Consider the following 16,397-nt stretch of genomic DNA (forward strand, 5'->3'; position numbering starts at 1 on the left):
GTAGTGCTTTAGAAATGTTAAGTAGTAGTAGTAGTAGTAGTAGTAGTAGTAGTAGTAGTAGGATGGCACAGAATGGTTGCAGGAGCTGCATAGGAAGATGGGCTTTCTGCCAAGGAGGAGGCTGGTCCAGGAGGATGGGCTTTCTGCGGGGGGAGGGAGCGAGGTTTCAGTTTCAATTTCAGCTTTGATTCTGGCCAAAACTGGCCGCAGATTGAGTTTCATTTGAAACCAAAAGCCCCAGTTTCAGTCGCCTTCTAGACTACTCTACCTAGCATGACTCTTCTACAGGTTACTACCAGTGGGGTCTTAATAAGTTAAAAATACAAACCTGCAGACACTTTTGAACATACTCAAGCTTTTATTCTTCAGAAATGTTTATTGCAGAGAGAGAAAATGTGTTTCTATTTACAATTCTGTTTCTCCTAATAAATATGCATACATTTACAAATACCACATATAAATATGAATTAGTAAAGTTTCAAAGCAATTATAGAACCATTCAAGAGTGAACGACTTTGCATATTGACTATAAAAAGTGCAGTAGTAATATTTTCAGCAGTGGTAGCAAAGAGCGAAACAACCCAAAGGTTCAACGATGCCGACTGAAGAAAGTTTAACTCCAGTGGGCATGGCATAACTCAGCTTCAGCTAGGGTCTTGCAGAACATAGATGTCTCATGATGGAACAATAATTGCCACGTTTGTGCTTGAGCACTACATTTACAACTGAATTGCTTGCAGGTATGAATAAATGTTTCTTCACAATAAAATACAATCAAGTCACTTCATCAGGAAAACATGCACCCTGCCAAAGTCCACAACCCATGTACAATATAACATGAAAAAATTGTTGGTTTTGGGTATGGATCAATACATTTGCACGTACATAAATTAGCTTATTACATGAAATTGTGTAAGAATATCTTCTTGATGACTAATTAGCAGATGGGTGAATGTCATCTGCCCCACCTAAGGAAACCAGACCTGTCAAAGAAACGGTCTTAGAGATTAAGTGTATGATTGCATTGCAATCAGCAATTCATTTCATAGAAAGAGTACCTTACACTGCAGATTCTATTCAGGGGTACCTGTCATTAGAGCTACACATTCCCCTAGTCCTGCAAGCCTTAACTTGCAGATGCAACATGTGCCTAAGAACACTACACTTGAAGAAAAAAAGATAAGGGCAAATAAAGCTATGGCTGATCGTAAACCTGTGGTTTGCTGGGGTTAAGGGGATGGAATTCTGCACCTGAGCCATTGAGTGGCTGTGCTATGTTTGAGTTAGGTAAGCTAGAAGGGTAAGATTACAGTAGGGCTGGGCTGTCATTTGCAATGACATATCCCATGTTGTTGCATGTCATTAGCAAACAAAAACAAGTGGAAAATCACAACATTCTATATTTATTTTATTTGCCAAAAATAGTGTGCACTGTTTGCAAAGAGCACACACTTAACAAAATTGCCCCCGAAAAAATGAAGACTAACCAAAACAATGGAGAATTAAATGGAACAAACTTTTTTGGGCCGTCCGTCCCTAGCTTGCAGGCTGCAGACAAGATCCACAACTCTTTTCCTAAGGACCAGATTGGTTTACAGGGTTTTGATGAAGGGGATGCTGGAATATTCCTGGTAATTCAAAGGTTAAAGGGTCAGGCTGTGAGAACAGAGGGAAGACCCATGGAATCTTGAGTCTACAAGAACGTGTGTTTATGTCAATAAAGATGAAATATTAAAGTACAGTTTAATTGGATAAAAATAGCCTGGACTGGGAGTATTGTAACCAAACCTGCTTAAGTTGTTTAGAATCTGAAACCTCTTGTTTTCTATTTAAATTCTGCAAAGTGTAAGCCAGGGCATACTTATATTTCAGTTAAGTGCTTAATTGAATAAAATCTTGCTTGGAATTTTGAATAGAATATGGTGTATGTTTAAGAGAGATCCTTCACCTGACCCCCCCCCCCCCCAAAAAAAGAAGAAGAAGATATCACAATCCCAATAGTGTTATGCTAGAGATGGACTAAATGCTGAAGCCCTTTTAACCACAGAGGGTAAAACGGTTGAAAAAAGAAATGGCCATGCAGTAAGTTTGCACTTGACCCATGGCCATTTCAGGGGGGAGCACTTACCACCACTCATTGAGGAGGCGGTAAGGGCTCCCATGCCAACCCGGCATCAACTGGGCAGCACCCGATACTGCCAGATTACCGCTGGGTAAACCTGATGGTAAAAATCTGAAAATAAATTCCTGCAGCACCGAAAACAGTGTGCACTGGGATTGAATTACCGCCAGACTGCTACGGTAGCCTGGCGGTAGCTCTAGATTGGTAAACTGCAAATCTATTGCTGTGCGTCAACCCTTTAGTAAAAGGTCCCCTTAGGGTCTCTCAGGTCAACCGCTGGGTCTCATTTTAATCATGGAGACAAAATCAAACACCTTATATGTTGCTCCTTCTTTCTTAATAAACCTATAGGGGACCTTTTCCTAAAGTCTGGTGAGTATTATGGTGTGAATTAGCACATGAGGTTAGTGCATCCAATTATCTCATTGGCATGACAGCGCACACTAATTCATGCACTAGTTGCATACCATGGAATGGGCACATTTTGGATGGTGGATATTCATTTTTTTAATTTCTTTGATCACACCTTTTTCAGTAGTAGCTGAATGTGAGTTACATTCAGGTACACTGGCTATTTCTCTGTCCCAGGATCTAAGTTTGTACCTGAGGCAGTGGAAGGTTAAGTGACTTGCCCAAGATCACAAGGAGCAGCAGTGGGATTTGAACAGGCCACCTCTGGATTGCAAGACCAGTGCTCTAACCACTAGGCCACTCCTCCAGTAGTAGCTCAAGGTGACACTGGGTATTTCCCTGTCCCTGGAGGGTTTACAATCTAAGGGCCCTGTATACTAAGGTGTGCTAGCATTTTTAGCGCATGCTAAAAATTAGCGCGCACTAATGCTAGAGACACCTATTTGGGTGTCTCTACCGTTAGCATGCGATAATTTTTAGGGCACGCTAAAAATGCTAGCACACCAAACAGGACCCTGAAGGGGTCTTTTACTAAAGCTTAGCTTGAGTTATCTCTAACAGGGCCCATTTTATTCCTATGGGCCCTCCTGCAGATAACTCGAGCTAAGCTTTAGTAAAAGACCCCCTCAGTTTGTACTTGAGCAATATAGGGTTAAGTGACTTGCTCAAGATCACAAGGCACAACAGTGGTACTTGAGTCAGGCACCTCTGGATGTCAAAACTGGTGCTTTAACCACTAGGCTACTCCTCTATGCCACAGTCATGGATTGCACCTTGCAATTAATGCATAGTAACTTACGACACACTGGTGTAGATGGAGGCAGTAGGTTTTTCTCTGTGGCAACTATATCGGAAGAAGCTGGGAATGCCCCCAGCAGTGACCACAGAATTTTGGCAGTTACCGTATGGTAATTTGGACGTCTTAGTTAAAGGGTCCCATAGTTTCCTGGTACAGCCAGAACATGTCGAACAGGCCTTCTATAGAATACTTCGGAGTAGGATGAGTCTTAATTCAACAATAACCTACATAGGTTCCCAGTGAGTCATCCTTCAGTAATGGCATGCACAAGCTAATACAGTCTGCCGCATGATATTCTGTTACACAAAAAAGGTACATTTTCATTAATTAGATGCAGTTGTTCCCAGAGAACAATGAGTTCTATACTCTTGTGGTGAATTATATGATACCTGTTATGAAATACCATGTCAGGCTTGCTGGTAAAGTGTTGGCACTGTATGCCAAGCAGGTGCTTTTATCCGTTCTGTTCATTGTAGACCACAGTGTCTGCTGCATACACTTTGCTTTTCTTAGTGGAAGGTGCAGTCTAGGACCTTAGCCTACCATAAAAATGCCTCTTCTCAGCCAATAAACCAGTGTGAAATATTCTGAATGGAAAAGGGGGAAGGACAAGATGATCTACTGTAAACTGGGGTGCTGCAGATATGACTTGAGTCGTTGAGCTGTCATTGATATCAATCCAAGGGCATTTGTCTATTTTAAGACAAGACCAGGAGTTTTAACATTGATCGGCAGCTGTTGCTTAACTGAAATCCATATTATCACAGCAGGTGGGGTGTTGTTGACACATGCAGAATAAACCACACGTGATTCTAGTTAGGCCTACTGCAGTCACATTAATGGATGTACTAATACAGTACATGCCACATCAGCCATCTGTGGAAAATGAGAAACTGGGATGTATTGACTCTGGGACACATTCTAAGGTGGTAATGGCCATAATTAGACTAGGATGCCTCTTCCTTTCTTCAACAGTTTCTTGATCTGTAAAAAAAATAAACCATAGGAGTTAGTTCATCTGCTGTGAAGAGATGTTATCATACGTATAGAATATTGAATGGACTACTTTCTTAGTCTGTCTTTCTCTGAATCTAGGGGCATAGCTGTTTGCTTGCACTAGTGCATAGATCAGTGTGCTAAATACATTGCTAATGAGTTGCCAGCCTCAGTGCTGTTTTTCAGTGTACCTGTAACGGGCCATTGACATCCTTAAGTTTGCCAATTCATTCCCAGTAGTTGGAAATGCATTCTACCTGAGTTTGAAACACATTAACTCTGAATTTAAAGAGTTCTAACAGCAGTATCGGTCCAATTTTGGCAAGTCTTGATACTTTTACTTCTTTTGCATGTCTAGGGCAAGCAAGAGCAAAGGTGAGTCTTTTTGGCTAGTTAATAACACCTATGGCCAATTAAGTGGATTGCTGAGGTCCCCCACCATGGTCCTGAAATACCCCTGAACCAGTTTGGTTTTCAGGATATTCATAGTGACCCCGATATTCAGACTGCGGGAGACGGCCGGGTTGTCTCCTGCAGTCTGTGCTGAACCCGGATATTCAATGCCGGGCCATTTTCAGGACCGGCATTGCATATCTGTTTTTTTTTTTCAGCCGGTTAGAAGATAACCAGCTAAGTCGACATAGCCAGTTATCTTTAAACTGGTCAAAGATATACCAGGGTTTGATGCGGCCAAATATGGCTGCCAAACCCAGTTTAGAAACTGGCAGATAACCGGTTATATTGGTGAATAGCCGGTTGTGTCATGTGATATAACCGGTTATCTGCCAGGCGCTAACTGTGGATATTCAGTGGAGGGTAGCTGGTTATCCTCTACTGAATATCGACGGATAGTCGGTTAAGTGCTATTTAACCAGTTAGCATCCATTCTGGCCAGTTAAATAGTACTAAATATATGGAGGAGTGACTATGCATGAGATTTGTTTATTTATTTCTACCTCTATTGCACACAGACCTATCTCATGCATGCTCATTATGGATATCCTGAAAACCAAACTCCCTAGGGGGGCACTCCAGGACTAGCTTAGAAAACACAGCTTTGTGAGGTACAAATTTGGGCAGGCATTAATAGGTGGGAAAATGTGGGATATAAATGTAACAAAATATGGTTAATTGACTGCATCTCACCACATACGCGCTTTGTAAAGTTCTTGGCGTTCCACATGCCCCGCCCTCACCACACACCTACCCCGCCCCCTTTCACGCCCTCACTCCGCCCCCTGTCACATTTTCCCCTCCCCCCTGTCACACACCCCGTCACCCCCTCCCCTTACCTTACTACTGCCCTGGTGGTCTAGTGACCTCTTTGGGGCAGGAAAGAGCCCCCTCTTTCCTGCCCGGAGCGCTGCCCTGCTCGCATCCTTCCTGTTGGTGATCTCAACACCAATTCAAAATGGCCACTGAGAGTTGAAGTCTCGCGAGGTCACTTCAAATCTCGGCAGCCATTTTGAATCAGCGCCGAGATCATCAACAGGAAGGATGCGAGCAGGGCAGCGCTCCGGGCAGGAAAGAGGGGGCTCTTTCCTGCTCCGAAGGCGGAAGAGGTCACTAGACCACCAGGGCAGTAGTAACTAAGGGGAGGGGAGGCTAGCAATCTGCCTGTTTGTCCGGATTTCTGGACAAATGGGCAGGCTGGCGGGCTGTCGGACGGCCCACCCACCAGCCTGCCCATTTGTCCAGAAATCCGGACAAACGGGCAGATTGGCAAAACCTGCCCAGTTGCCCGGACATGTCCTCAAAAAGAGGACATGTCTGGGTAAATCCGGACATATGGTAACCCTAGTCCTGCATATATGTGATTTCACCATAGAACAAAGGCAACAATCTGCACATAGACAGTCCGAACAAAACAGGATAGCCCCTGATGCAGTCTTTTGGGAGACAAAATGTGGCCACGACAAGCACTTTTGATAAATACATTTCTGCTTCTTCAGTATAGTGGCTGCTCTGTTTTGTTCAGACTATGTATGGTTGAAGGCAGAAACCCAGAAGGTCAGTGATACTATTTATGACCAAATATTTTGTGGACACTGCTGCTGCACACCAGATTCCATACCAATAGCTCTCAGTGTCCAGACTGTCCATTGATTGTTAGGGTGTGTGTGACCAGAAAGGTATCCATAAGTGTTATTCTTAAGTGATGCTTTACAAGAATTCTGGAAATTGCATTGGTTCCTTTTCCAACATGTTTTCTGACAACACATTAGCTCCAACGTGTTTGAAACTACACTAGAATTCACTGCTAACTCATTTGTGGGGAAGCTAAACAGGAACTGTAGTGTGTCGGCTGATGTGAGATTTACCTGATCTCCCGTCTCTCCTGCCTGCACCAGGTGGATGGCTTGGTGATTTTCTAGATTCCTGGCACTTGGATCGGCTCCGTGCTTTAAAAGAAGTCTAATGATTTCTTCTTGCTCTGATTCATGGTGCAGAGCAGCCGCCATGTGTAGAGCTGTATTCCCATGAGCCTAGAAATGGGGGGGAGGGGGAAAGAGGGAGAAAATTAAGACTTGGCACAGAGTCTGAGCAAAATGCAAAATCTGAGAGATTGATAACGTGTGTTATCGTTTGAAAATAATATATAAAACCTTTCCCATCCTGAAAAGAACATAAATGCTTAGGACCACAGAATATATGCCTGGAGGACTTACAGCTATTTACATGTGTACCAGTCATGTAGCCAGACTGCCATTTCTAAGGAGGCCTGAGACCAAGGTGGAGGGGGGGGGGGGGGGGAGGAGGGTACAAATTTTGTCCCAATCCGTGCTCTCACCCTTGCTCTAGTCTCTGCACTTCCCTGATCCCCGATCCCAAATACCTTTGTCTGCAGGCAAGGATCCCAAAGCCACACCAGCCAAACAGGTCCTCCATTGGCAGCACTTTCTGTCGGCCGTCACAAAACTGAGCATACACGGAGGGAGGCAGTGTACTGGTGGCCGATAGAAAGTGAGGCTGGAAGAGGACCTCTTTAGCTGGCGGGGCTTGGGGATCCCTGTCAGCCATAACAACAGATGCCCAGTGCTGGAATTTTAGGGGGCCTGAAGCCAAACAGAGGGGGCCCAGGCCCTCACTCGTGACTATGCCACTGATGTGTACGTGTCAACAGGTGTGTATGTCAGCCATTTTACAAACCTACATGTGTCGCTGTTGCTAATTAGACACAGAGGCCACAATCATCATTTAGTTTTCATTTGGAGGGGGAAATAAACCAAAGAGAATTAAGGAGGATACCTCCTGTCAAAGGCTGGCCTAAATGTGCACTTTATAAAAACTTGCACATGTGAAAAAGCAGGCGTAAATTCCAACCTGCAAATTCTCACTTTGTGGAATAGTGAATACATGCATTGATTTTAGTTCTGCCCATATCACACCCAAACCACACCCTCTTGCAATTTATATGTAATGTAGATATATACATGTAAATGCTTGCAATAAATACTTGTAATTGCTGGTAGTTACATGTATAAATCACAAATAGGGCTTGTAATATAACACATAAATATTCACACATGTATTTATACATATAAAGTACACAAAACGATACAGGAACTAACAGACAGCACTGCATAAGAGGAAAAATACCTTAATTTCAAGTCAGTTTTATTATGAGATGAAAAAATCTGGCCATCATATATAAAATCTGGAATAAGTGCTTAATGCCCTTTAGTAAAAGGGCTTCTTAAGGGCTATTTTATAAAGGTCACCAAAAATTAGGCAGCGAGATGCAGTGTGCTGAGAGCTAATTCTATAATGGAACCTGGGCGACCAGATTCCATTATAGAACCCTTGCATGAGTCTGCATTTTCAGGTGCACACTGCACCCACCTATGCCATTTCAATGACAGGCATAAATTCATGCACCTACATGCAGCATTGCATTATCCATACACAGGAATCTCTAGAAGGGCTGAAAGTATATATTTTTCATAAAATCACATTACTAGGTTGTACAAAAACAAGGTTCAACGTTGCTTTCCTTTGATTTCAGCTTAAGGTTGAACCATCAAAGTGGGTTGCAATCCCAAATAATCAATAGGAAGAAATGAACTCTATTCTGTGAAAAGTAAAAGGAGAAAATACAGAAGTAAGGGGGGGGGGGGGGAGTGGAGAAGAGAGAGGAGGAAGGGATAGATGCCGTATTCTACAGACCCCAGGAGCGAAAATCTTCCAAATCCAAAAACCAAGTCACAGACTGAAAGCCAGGCAAATCAAATAGGTTTTCAGCATAGCTTTAATTTTAGGGAGCGTATCCTGTGAGCAATGATAGTAGAAGAGAATTCACAATGAGGGCCCTGCTACACTGATCATCAATTTCCAGACTATACTTGAGGGCACCTCCCGGACACTGCCAAGTGGTGGCGATACCTACAAATCTAATACAGCACTGAGGGGCCCTTTCACTAAGCCATGTGGGCGCCTACGCATGCCGAACACGTGCCAAATTGGAGTTACCATCTGGTTACCACCCTTGTGGTAATTTTTATTTTGGTGCGCGTCTGCTATGCGCATCTGAAAAATATTTTTTATTTGATGTCAAGTGGCATTTGACACGCATAGTTCATTACCGCCCAGATTCTTTACCACTAGGTCAATGGCTGACGGTAAGGTCTCAGGCCCCAAATTTTGATTTTGCCCCACGTCCATTTTCGGCAATAAAAAAGAGGCCATTTTTTATAGGCACGCTAAAAAATGGATTGGCGCACGCCCAAAACCCGCGCCTACACTACTGCAAGCCATTTTTCAGTGTGCCTTTGTACAAGAACCCCTGAGGTTTTTGTAGCAGTGTTATAGAAGTGATAAGAAGTACTGGAAGGAGTATGCATTCAATCACTTGCCTCTTTAATAGAATTCAAGTTTTGATCTTATTTGATGTCATCTCGGGACCTACAGTGTTTCTTTTACCTTTCTGTGAATTGTTTTCTACCTTCACCTTTATACCTATTTTGCTCAGTGTACGAGGTTGTTTAGTATGTCACGTGACAAGGCATCAGCACCGCACCTGCCATCAAAATAGTGTGACTAGCAGCCACAGGTTGCCAAAGGCTGCAAGATATTAAGTGCAGGCACAGCTCACATTCCAAGATCAGGACAACAGAGAGACATTTTTAACACCCACCCTGAGGTCATGATTCTCTTTATCTAGCCCGCCCAGTATTTAGCGTAGAATGAAGCTTAGTGAGCAAGGGTGTACATCATCCGCACTCTGAAGTTCTGAGGCTAGATGGAAGAAAGAAGGATTCTGATTAAATGGGGGTTATTTGACCCATGTTCACCAAAATAATCTTCTTAAAATAGTCCTGGAAACAAAAGCAGGTGTATAGTCTGGAAATCTACTTATACCCTTTGGTTTACATGTCAGAGTACACAGTGCATTTGATCTAATAGAGCTGTGATGGGAACAGATGAGGTCAAAGGATCTGAGCAACATGATCAGGTCCAGAAGACAAAGCTCTGAACAACTCATTACAACACAATATTCAGAATTTGCAACCATCAGTGCATGATACTCAACTTCCTTTACAGTTCTATGGCTCAATTTACAGAGGTTGAAGACACTAACAGGCTTTCTGTGTGCTTTAAGGGAGCAATGTTCAATAGTCCACATTGGGGATAATTTGATAAAGATTTCTTTGTCATGGAAAGCTTGTTCTACAACAGTGTTTCCCAAGTCCGGTCCTCGATATCCACAATGAATATGCATGAAAGAGCTTACTATATATAATGGAAGCAGTGTACGTGAATCAATGTCATACATATTTATTGTGGATATCCTGAAAGCCTGACTGGCAAGGGGTACTCCAGGATTGGACTTGGGAAAATGGAAAATGATTTGGTTCTTGGAAGAGTGGAAGAGAAGTCAGGAAGCCAAGGTTCAAATTCTAGTGATGCTCCTTGTGATCTTGGGCAACTCACTTAGAGGGGCATAATTGAATGAAAACGCCTATCTCCATGGGCGTTTATCTCCGAGAACGGGTCCGTGAAGGGGCGGACCGAACCGTATTTTCGAAAAAAAATAGACGCCCATGTTTTATTCAACAATGTGTGAGCTGGGCGTTTTTGTTTTTCAGCGATAATGGAAAATGAAAGCGCCCAGCTCAAAAACGAATAAATCCAAGACATTTATTCGTGGGAGGGGCCAGGATTCGTAGTGCACTGGTCCCCCTCACATGCCAGGACATCAACCGGGCACCCTAGGGGGCACTTTTACAAAACCAAAAAAACAGATAAAAGAGCTCCCAGGTGCATAGCACCCTTCCCTTGTGTGTTGAGCTCCCCAAATCCCCCTCAAAACCCACTGCCCACAAGTCTACACCATTACTATAGCCCTAAGGGGTGAAGGGGGGGCACCTACATGTGGGTACAGTGGGTTTGGGGGGGTTGGACGACTAATAAGCATTAAGCAGCACAATTGTAACAGGTAGGGGGGGATGGGCCTGGGTCCACCTGCCTGAAGTCCACTGCACCCCCTAACAACTCCTCCAGTGACCTGCATACTGCTGCCCGGGAGCTGGGTATGACATTTGAGGGTGAAAATAAAAATGTGTGAAACATCATTTTTTTGTGGTGGGAGGGGGTTAGGTACCACTGGGGGAGTCAGGGGAGGTCATCCCCGATTCCCTCCAGTGGTCATCTGGTCATTTAGGGCACTTTTTGGGGCCTTATTCGTGAAAAAACAGGGTCCAGGAAAAGTGTCCTAAATTCTAGCTAAAAACGCATACTTTCTTCCCATTATCGCTGAAATGCGCCCATCTTTGTTCGGCAGATAACCACGCCCCAGTTCCGCCTTCGCCACACCTCTGACACGGGCGTTTTTGTGAGATAAACGTCCATCTCCCGATTTAGGTCGGAACTTGGGCGTTTTTCTCGTTCGATTATAAGCTGGTTAGCCTTCTGTTGTCTTAGGTACACATTTACCCCCTCATTCTATAACTTGGTACCTGATCTTAGGCATCCATTGTGTGCTTAAGTTATAGAATCATTACACTTATGCGCATCAGAAGAGCCAATAATTAGCAGCTACGTGCTTGCTAGGTGCTATTCTGTAATGCACATGCCAAAGTCACTTATGCCCAGATTTAGTATATGGTGCTCAAAAATTGGTGCTGAAAAAAAATGTTCAATGCTATTCAGGCATTATAATATACTTGGTCTTATTTTGCATCCCTTTCCTAATAATTCCTAGCATCCACTTTGCTTTTTTTGGCCGCTGCCACACACTGGGCAGAAGATTTCAGCGTATTGTCTACAATGACACCTAGATCTTTTTCTTGAGTGCTGACTTCTAAGGAGGACCCTAGCATCAGGTAGGTAACTATGATTCGGATTATTCTTCCCAACATGCATCACTTTGCATTTGTCCACATTAAAAGGAAGAGGTGACCGAACACATGGATGGAGTTTAGAAGAGGGCAATGGGTATGCTGCCTTCGAACTATACGCGTTTCTTAGGGGCCCTTTTACAAAAGCGCAGAAGGGCTCACACGTGGGTAGCGCATGCCTAATAGGTACTACCCACCTGGATATCGCTTGCGCCCGGCGGTAATTATGATTTTGGCACTCGCCGAATCCCATGGTAGAAAATAATTTTCTATTTTCTATCGCGGGGTTGTTCCTGGCGGTAACTGGCAGCGCACCCACATTGGCGCTTGCTGCATGGTTACTGCATGGTTAGCGCATGAGCCCTTAATGCTAGGTCAGTGGGTGGTGGTAAGGGCTCAGGCCATAAATAGGAGCGCGCTAGTTTTAACATTAGCGCAAGCCCATTTCCCGGCCTATTAAAAAATAGCCTTTTTTCCCCCAGCTGTGGTAAAAAAAAAATGGCCCAGCGTGTGCCTAAAAGATGTGCCCACACTGTCACAGGCCACTTTTTACCACAGCTTTGTAAAAGAATCCCTTAGTTTGGTTTTCCTCTGGGATAAGCTACTGAGCTTTGGCTTCCTTTCTCGCTTCTAGTACTGCTCTGTTGATGAGCCCCTGACTCTGATGAAGGCTGGCTTTGGAGTGTGTGATCTCTGTGGCTGGGCAGGGGGTATTGCTATAGTAGTGCCCCACCCTAGTATCGTTCTAAGCAGGGCTTTTTTTGAGGGGGTACTTGGGGGGTACTGAGTGCCGGCACCTTTTCCATTGTCTGCTAAAATTGACCCATGGGCCCCAAGTTTTAATGAAAGAGCTCAGGCTCTACACAGCAATTCTGCCTTGTCATAGGTTCTGTGACTAGTTGCAGGGGGGCCTGGCTATTGTGGGGTGGGTCCCTCAGTGATCACCCACCCTTGAAGGGTGTCCTAGCATTTGAGTACCAGCACCTTTTTTGCCGGAAACAACGCACTGGTTCTAAGTCAGAAAAGTAATTCTTTAACAGGATGCCTAACATAAGAAGGTAAGCAGATGCCCATTTCAATAAAGGAAAATTGGCACCCACTTTTCTTTACAGAATACTAGCACAAGTGGCAGAAAATACACCTATATATAAGGTTCAACCACTAGCCCTATGGCTGGTATAAATTCTCATGCCTAGATGTTATCTAGAACTCATGAAAATGATTGAATACATGCTTCATCCATACTCTGCTCAATCTCCACCCATGGAAACGCCTACTGGGAAAGTGCATACCATCAAAACACGGTGCATACTTTTCTGCTAGTTGGTGTTCTATAAGAGGTGATTTATGTGCATTCTTTCTGCCTAAATCTAGATGGTTTTGAAAAATTGGCTCCTACAGCCAGCCAGACAGACCACCTCCAGGCTAGCATAAGCACTGAATCAGACTGTGTCTGTGGGGTATGAGTAATATTACGGAATTCCTTCCAATTAGAAGTCAAAAACTAGCCTATCTGTTCAATTTAATGGCGTTCCTTTCTTCTGTTTTTAGATTTCAATATTTGTAAACCGCTTTGATGAGCATTGCATGAAATGCAGTGTATTAAATCACAATAAAGCATACACCCCAAATGATGCCAACTGCTGACTGGTTCCTTATCTTAATTTTGGGGGGCACAACCATCTCGTCTATAATCTTCAATACCAGCTCACCTGACTGTTGACTAGCTTGGATGGTTTGGGCATCTCCAGTTCCAAGAAGAACTTCAGCAAGGGGAGGTTGACATCCTGGACTGCGTAGTGCAGCACCGTTTTGTTGCTTTTAAGGTCCTGGTCAAATTAGACAAAACAAAACGCAGACACATACACACAGAGATGAACTTGGAAATATCTCATTCATCACATATGTTATTCAAAGTAATATTCCAGAATTGCTAGACAAGAATAGAGGAATAATTGTAAAGATATTCTAACTATCTGTTTAGAGTGGTTTGTTGCCTAGTTCTCCAATTTTACCTGGAACTTTGCTTTTGTGAAACCTATACCCAGTGGCGTAGCCAAGGGTGGGCCCGGGTGGGCCCTGGCCCACCCACTTTGTGTTCAGGCCCACTCACTAGCAACACACCTATGATGTGGCTGGCAGGGATCTCCAAGCCCCACCAGCCAAAAGCTCCCAACAACTGTCCTTCTTGCGTACTTTGTAAATAGCAGATCTTTGCTTGCAGCAAGCAGAGACTGATACATACTGCTCGCACTGGCCCCAAAGCCTTCCCTCTTACGTATTTTTGCCTATGCGGAAACAGGAAGTTGCATCAGTGGGAAGGCTGTGGGGCCAACATGAGCAGTGTGTATTAGTTGCTGCTCGCTGCTGGTGAAAATCTGCTATTTAAATGGTATGCGGGGGAGGGGGATGTTTGAGAGACCCTATGGCATGCAGGCGAGAGAGGAAGAGACCAAATCACTTGTGGGACAGGGAGGTTCTTCTGCCCACCCATCTTGGGCCCAGGCCCACCCAAAATTGGGTGTCTGGCTACGCCCCTGCCTATACCTTTAAACTCTTGCAGTTAAGCCTGGAGATCCCTGACATGTGAGTGTGAGGTGAAACCTCTAAGGCAGGGGTCCTCAAAACTGGTTTTCTCCAGGACCACAACCCAGCCTGGTTTTCAGGATTTCCACAATGAATATGTATGAGATCTATTTGCATTCAGTGCTTCCGTTGCATTTAAATAGATCTCGTACATATTGATTGAGGAAATCCTGAAAACCAGGCTGGGTTGTGGACCTCGAGGACTGGATTTGAGGCCTTCTGCTGTAAGAGTTGTAACCATTCCATTTTATTAGGAGGTGTTTGTAAAAGGAAGCCTAGAATTCATCATCTGTCAATCCACATTCCTGGTTTTTTTTCACTGTGGAGAGTCACGGTTTAAATTTTGGCTCCTAGGTTTCAGACCCTGGAGGGTTATGCAGACCACCATCATGGAGATCTCTCTGGTCTTCAGGGAGGTTTCAAAAGACAATCTACATAAATGACAGAGAGGCTGGTGCAGTGAAGTGCACTAGGCTTGGGCCCCAGTTAGCTTGGCTTTAGCATACAATTTTGTGGTTGTACAGTGCAAAAATGAGTTTTGCGCATGAGCTGTGTGTAAAGCTCTGTATAGAGACCAATGCACAGCACATTTAAATCTGTGCAAATGAAGCTATTAGCTATTCAGCAAAGATGCAGAGAAATGAGCGCAAGACCAAAAGGCTGAGCTCACGGCTGATGCTTTAAATGCAATGTCTGAGGAGGTGTAAAAGATGACCTTGTTCCTCTGCAGTCAGTGCTAGTCAGGATTTCCTACCTGTTTGCTCTCTTTACTGTGAGCATAAAGACCTGCAGCTTTTTTTTCTGGGTTCCATAAAGAACATAGGGATTGATATTCAGTCAGTGGCACCAGCGTTTCACTGACCACTGCCAGCATTAGTTCCAGATATTCAATGCTGGGTCATGTCGGGGCTTCAGCACTGAATATCTCATTTTGCGGAGCCAGCTAACACATTAACCCCCAGATTCTATATAGTGCACCTAGCGTTCCACGACAAAATCCAAGCATATTATGTAACAACACGTGTAACTTAATTGGCTTAACAAGCCAATTAGCATTGTTAACAGCACTTAACAAACAATAGTAAGCAGTAATTGGTGATAATTAGAATTTACGCACACAACTCCCTAAGTGTATTCTGTAATGCACTGCACCTAAATTTAATGCGCAAAGGTTATGGGTGGGGTAATGGACGTTTCATGGGTATTCCAAATTTTACACGCATTGTTATAGAATATGGCCCTCTGCGCCTAAATCTGTGCATCGGGATTTATGCCACATTTTCATTGGTGTAAATTGAAGTGCGTAGTTTTAGGTGCTGGCATATCAACTAAGCGTATTCCATTTACTGTGCATAAATATAGCCACCGCTTATAGCATACACTAAAGCGGAAATGTTTTCCATATGGATTTTCTAGGCGCCATATTATTATTATTTGTTACATTTGTATCCCACATTTTCCCACTGTTTTGATAATTGTTGTGGACGAGTTAAGGGGAACAATCAAGAACAAGAGAAGAGAATGGTTTGTTTGCTTAGGGTGATAGAAAAAATCCCTTAGGTTATAAAATTCTATAACTGTTATTGAACGTTTAGTCTCCTCGTGATCTGTTGGAAACAGGATACTGGGCTGGATGGACCATTGGTCTGACCCAGTATGGCTATTCTTATGTTCTTATGTTGTTGGTATTTTTTTTACTTGTGATAGCGTGCCAGTGGCAGGAGGCATGGGCCTTTACAAAACACAGCCAGACCATGGGTGAAAAGTGAATGCAAGCTTCTTTTACTTTATAATCAAAAGGGAAACATCCTGCAACCTATTTATTTCACAGGCTGCTAACTCAGTATTTCTCCAACAAATAAAACAAAATCTGATTCCTATCAGATCACAGAAACTTCAGAGTGTGCACAGGGAAACAGCTTAAATTGAGCAGTAAGAACAAGGAAAGGCAGTGATCCAACCAAGCTACAAAGATTCAGAGTTTACCACTGTTCAGAAAAGAAACCTTTTCCTACTTTGGGGAATTTAGGAGTGGAGGAGTAGCCTAATGTTTAGTGCAGTGGCCCGAGAACTGGGTTCAATTTCCACTGTAGCTCCTTGGGATGCAGGACAAATTACTTAACCCTCTGTTGCCTCAGGTACACAA

General features: G+C 43.7%; 1 protein-coding gene across 1 annotated transcript; it reads right to left on the reverse strand.

The window, feature by feature from the left end:
- Positions 1-3,172: 3,172 nt before the first annotated feature.
- On the reverse strand, positions 3,173-15,125 carry LOC115482135 (NF-kappa-B inhibitor delta-like). The gene is made up of 4 exons (XM_030221706.1): positions 15,006-15,125; positions 13,378-13,494; positions 6,650-6,814; positions 3,173-4,316 (listed from the first exon to the last, which is right to left on the reverse strand). Exons 1-4 carry the CDS (start codon positions 15,123-15,125, stop codon positions 4,275-4,277), a joined length of 444 nt encoding a protein of 147 aa, XP_030077566.1. The 3' UTR covers positions 3,173-4,274.
- Between the last annotated feature and the right edge of the window lie 1,272 nt (positions 15,126-16,397).

This window comes from Microcaecilia unicolor, chromosome 12 (assembly GCF_901765095.1).
Source record: "Microcaecilia unicolor chromosome 12, aMicUni1.1, whole genome shotgun sequence".
Taxonomy (NCBI): domain Eukaryota; kingdom Metazoa; phylum Chordata; class Amphibia; order Gymnophiona; family Siphonopidae; genus Microcaecilia; species Microcaecilia unicolor.

Excerpts from the sequence above, each read along its gene's own strand:
- LOC115482135 (XM_030221706.1), bottom strand. The coding sequence starts at position 15,125 with ATGCTGGCAGTGGTCAGTGAAACGCTGGTGCCACTGACTGAATATCAA. Across the intron at positions 13,495-15,005 it reads ACAGTAAAGAGAGCAAACAG|GACCTTAAAAGCAACAAAAC; the intron begins GTAGGAAATCCT and ends TAATTTGACCAG. Across the intron at positions 4,317-6,649 it reads CAGGAGAGACGGGAGATCAG|ATCAAGAAACTGTTGAAGAA; the intron begins GTAAATCTCACA and ends TTTTTTTTACAG.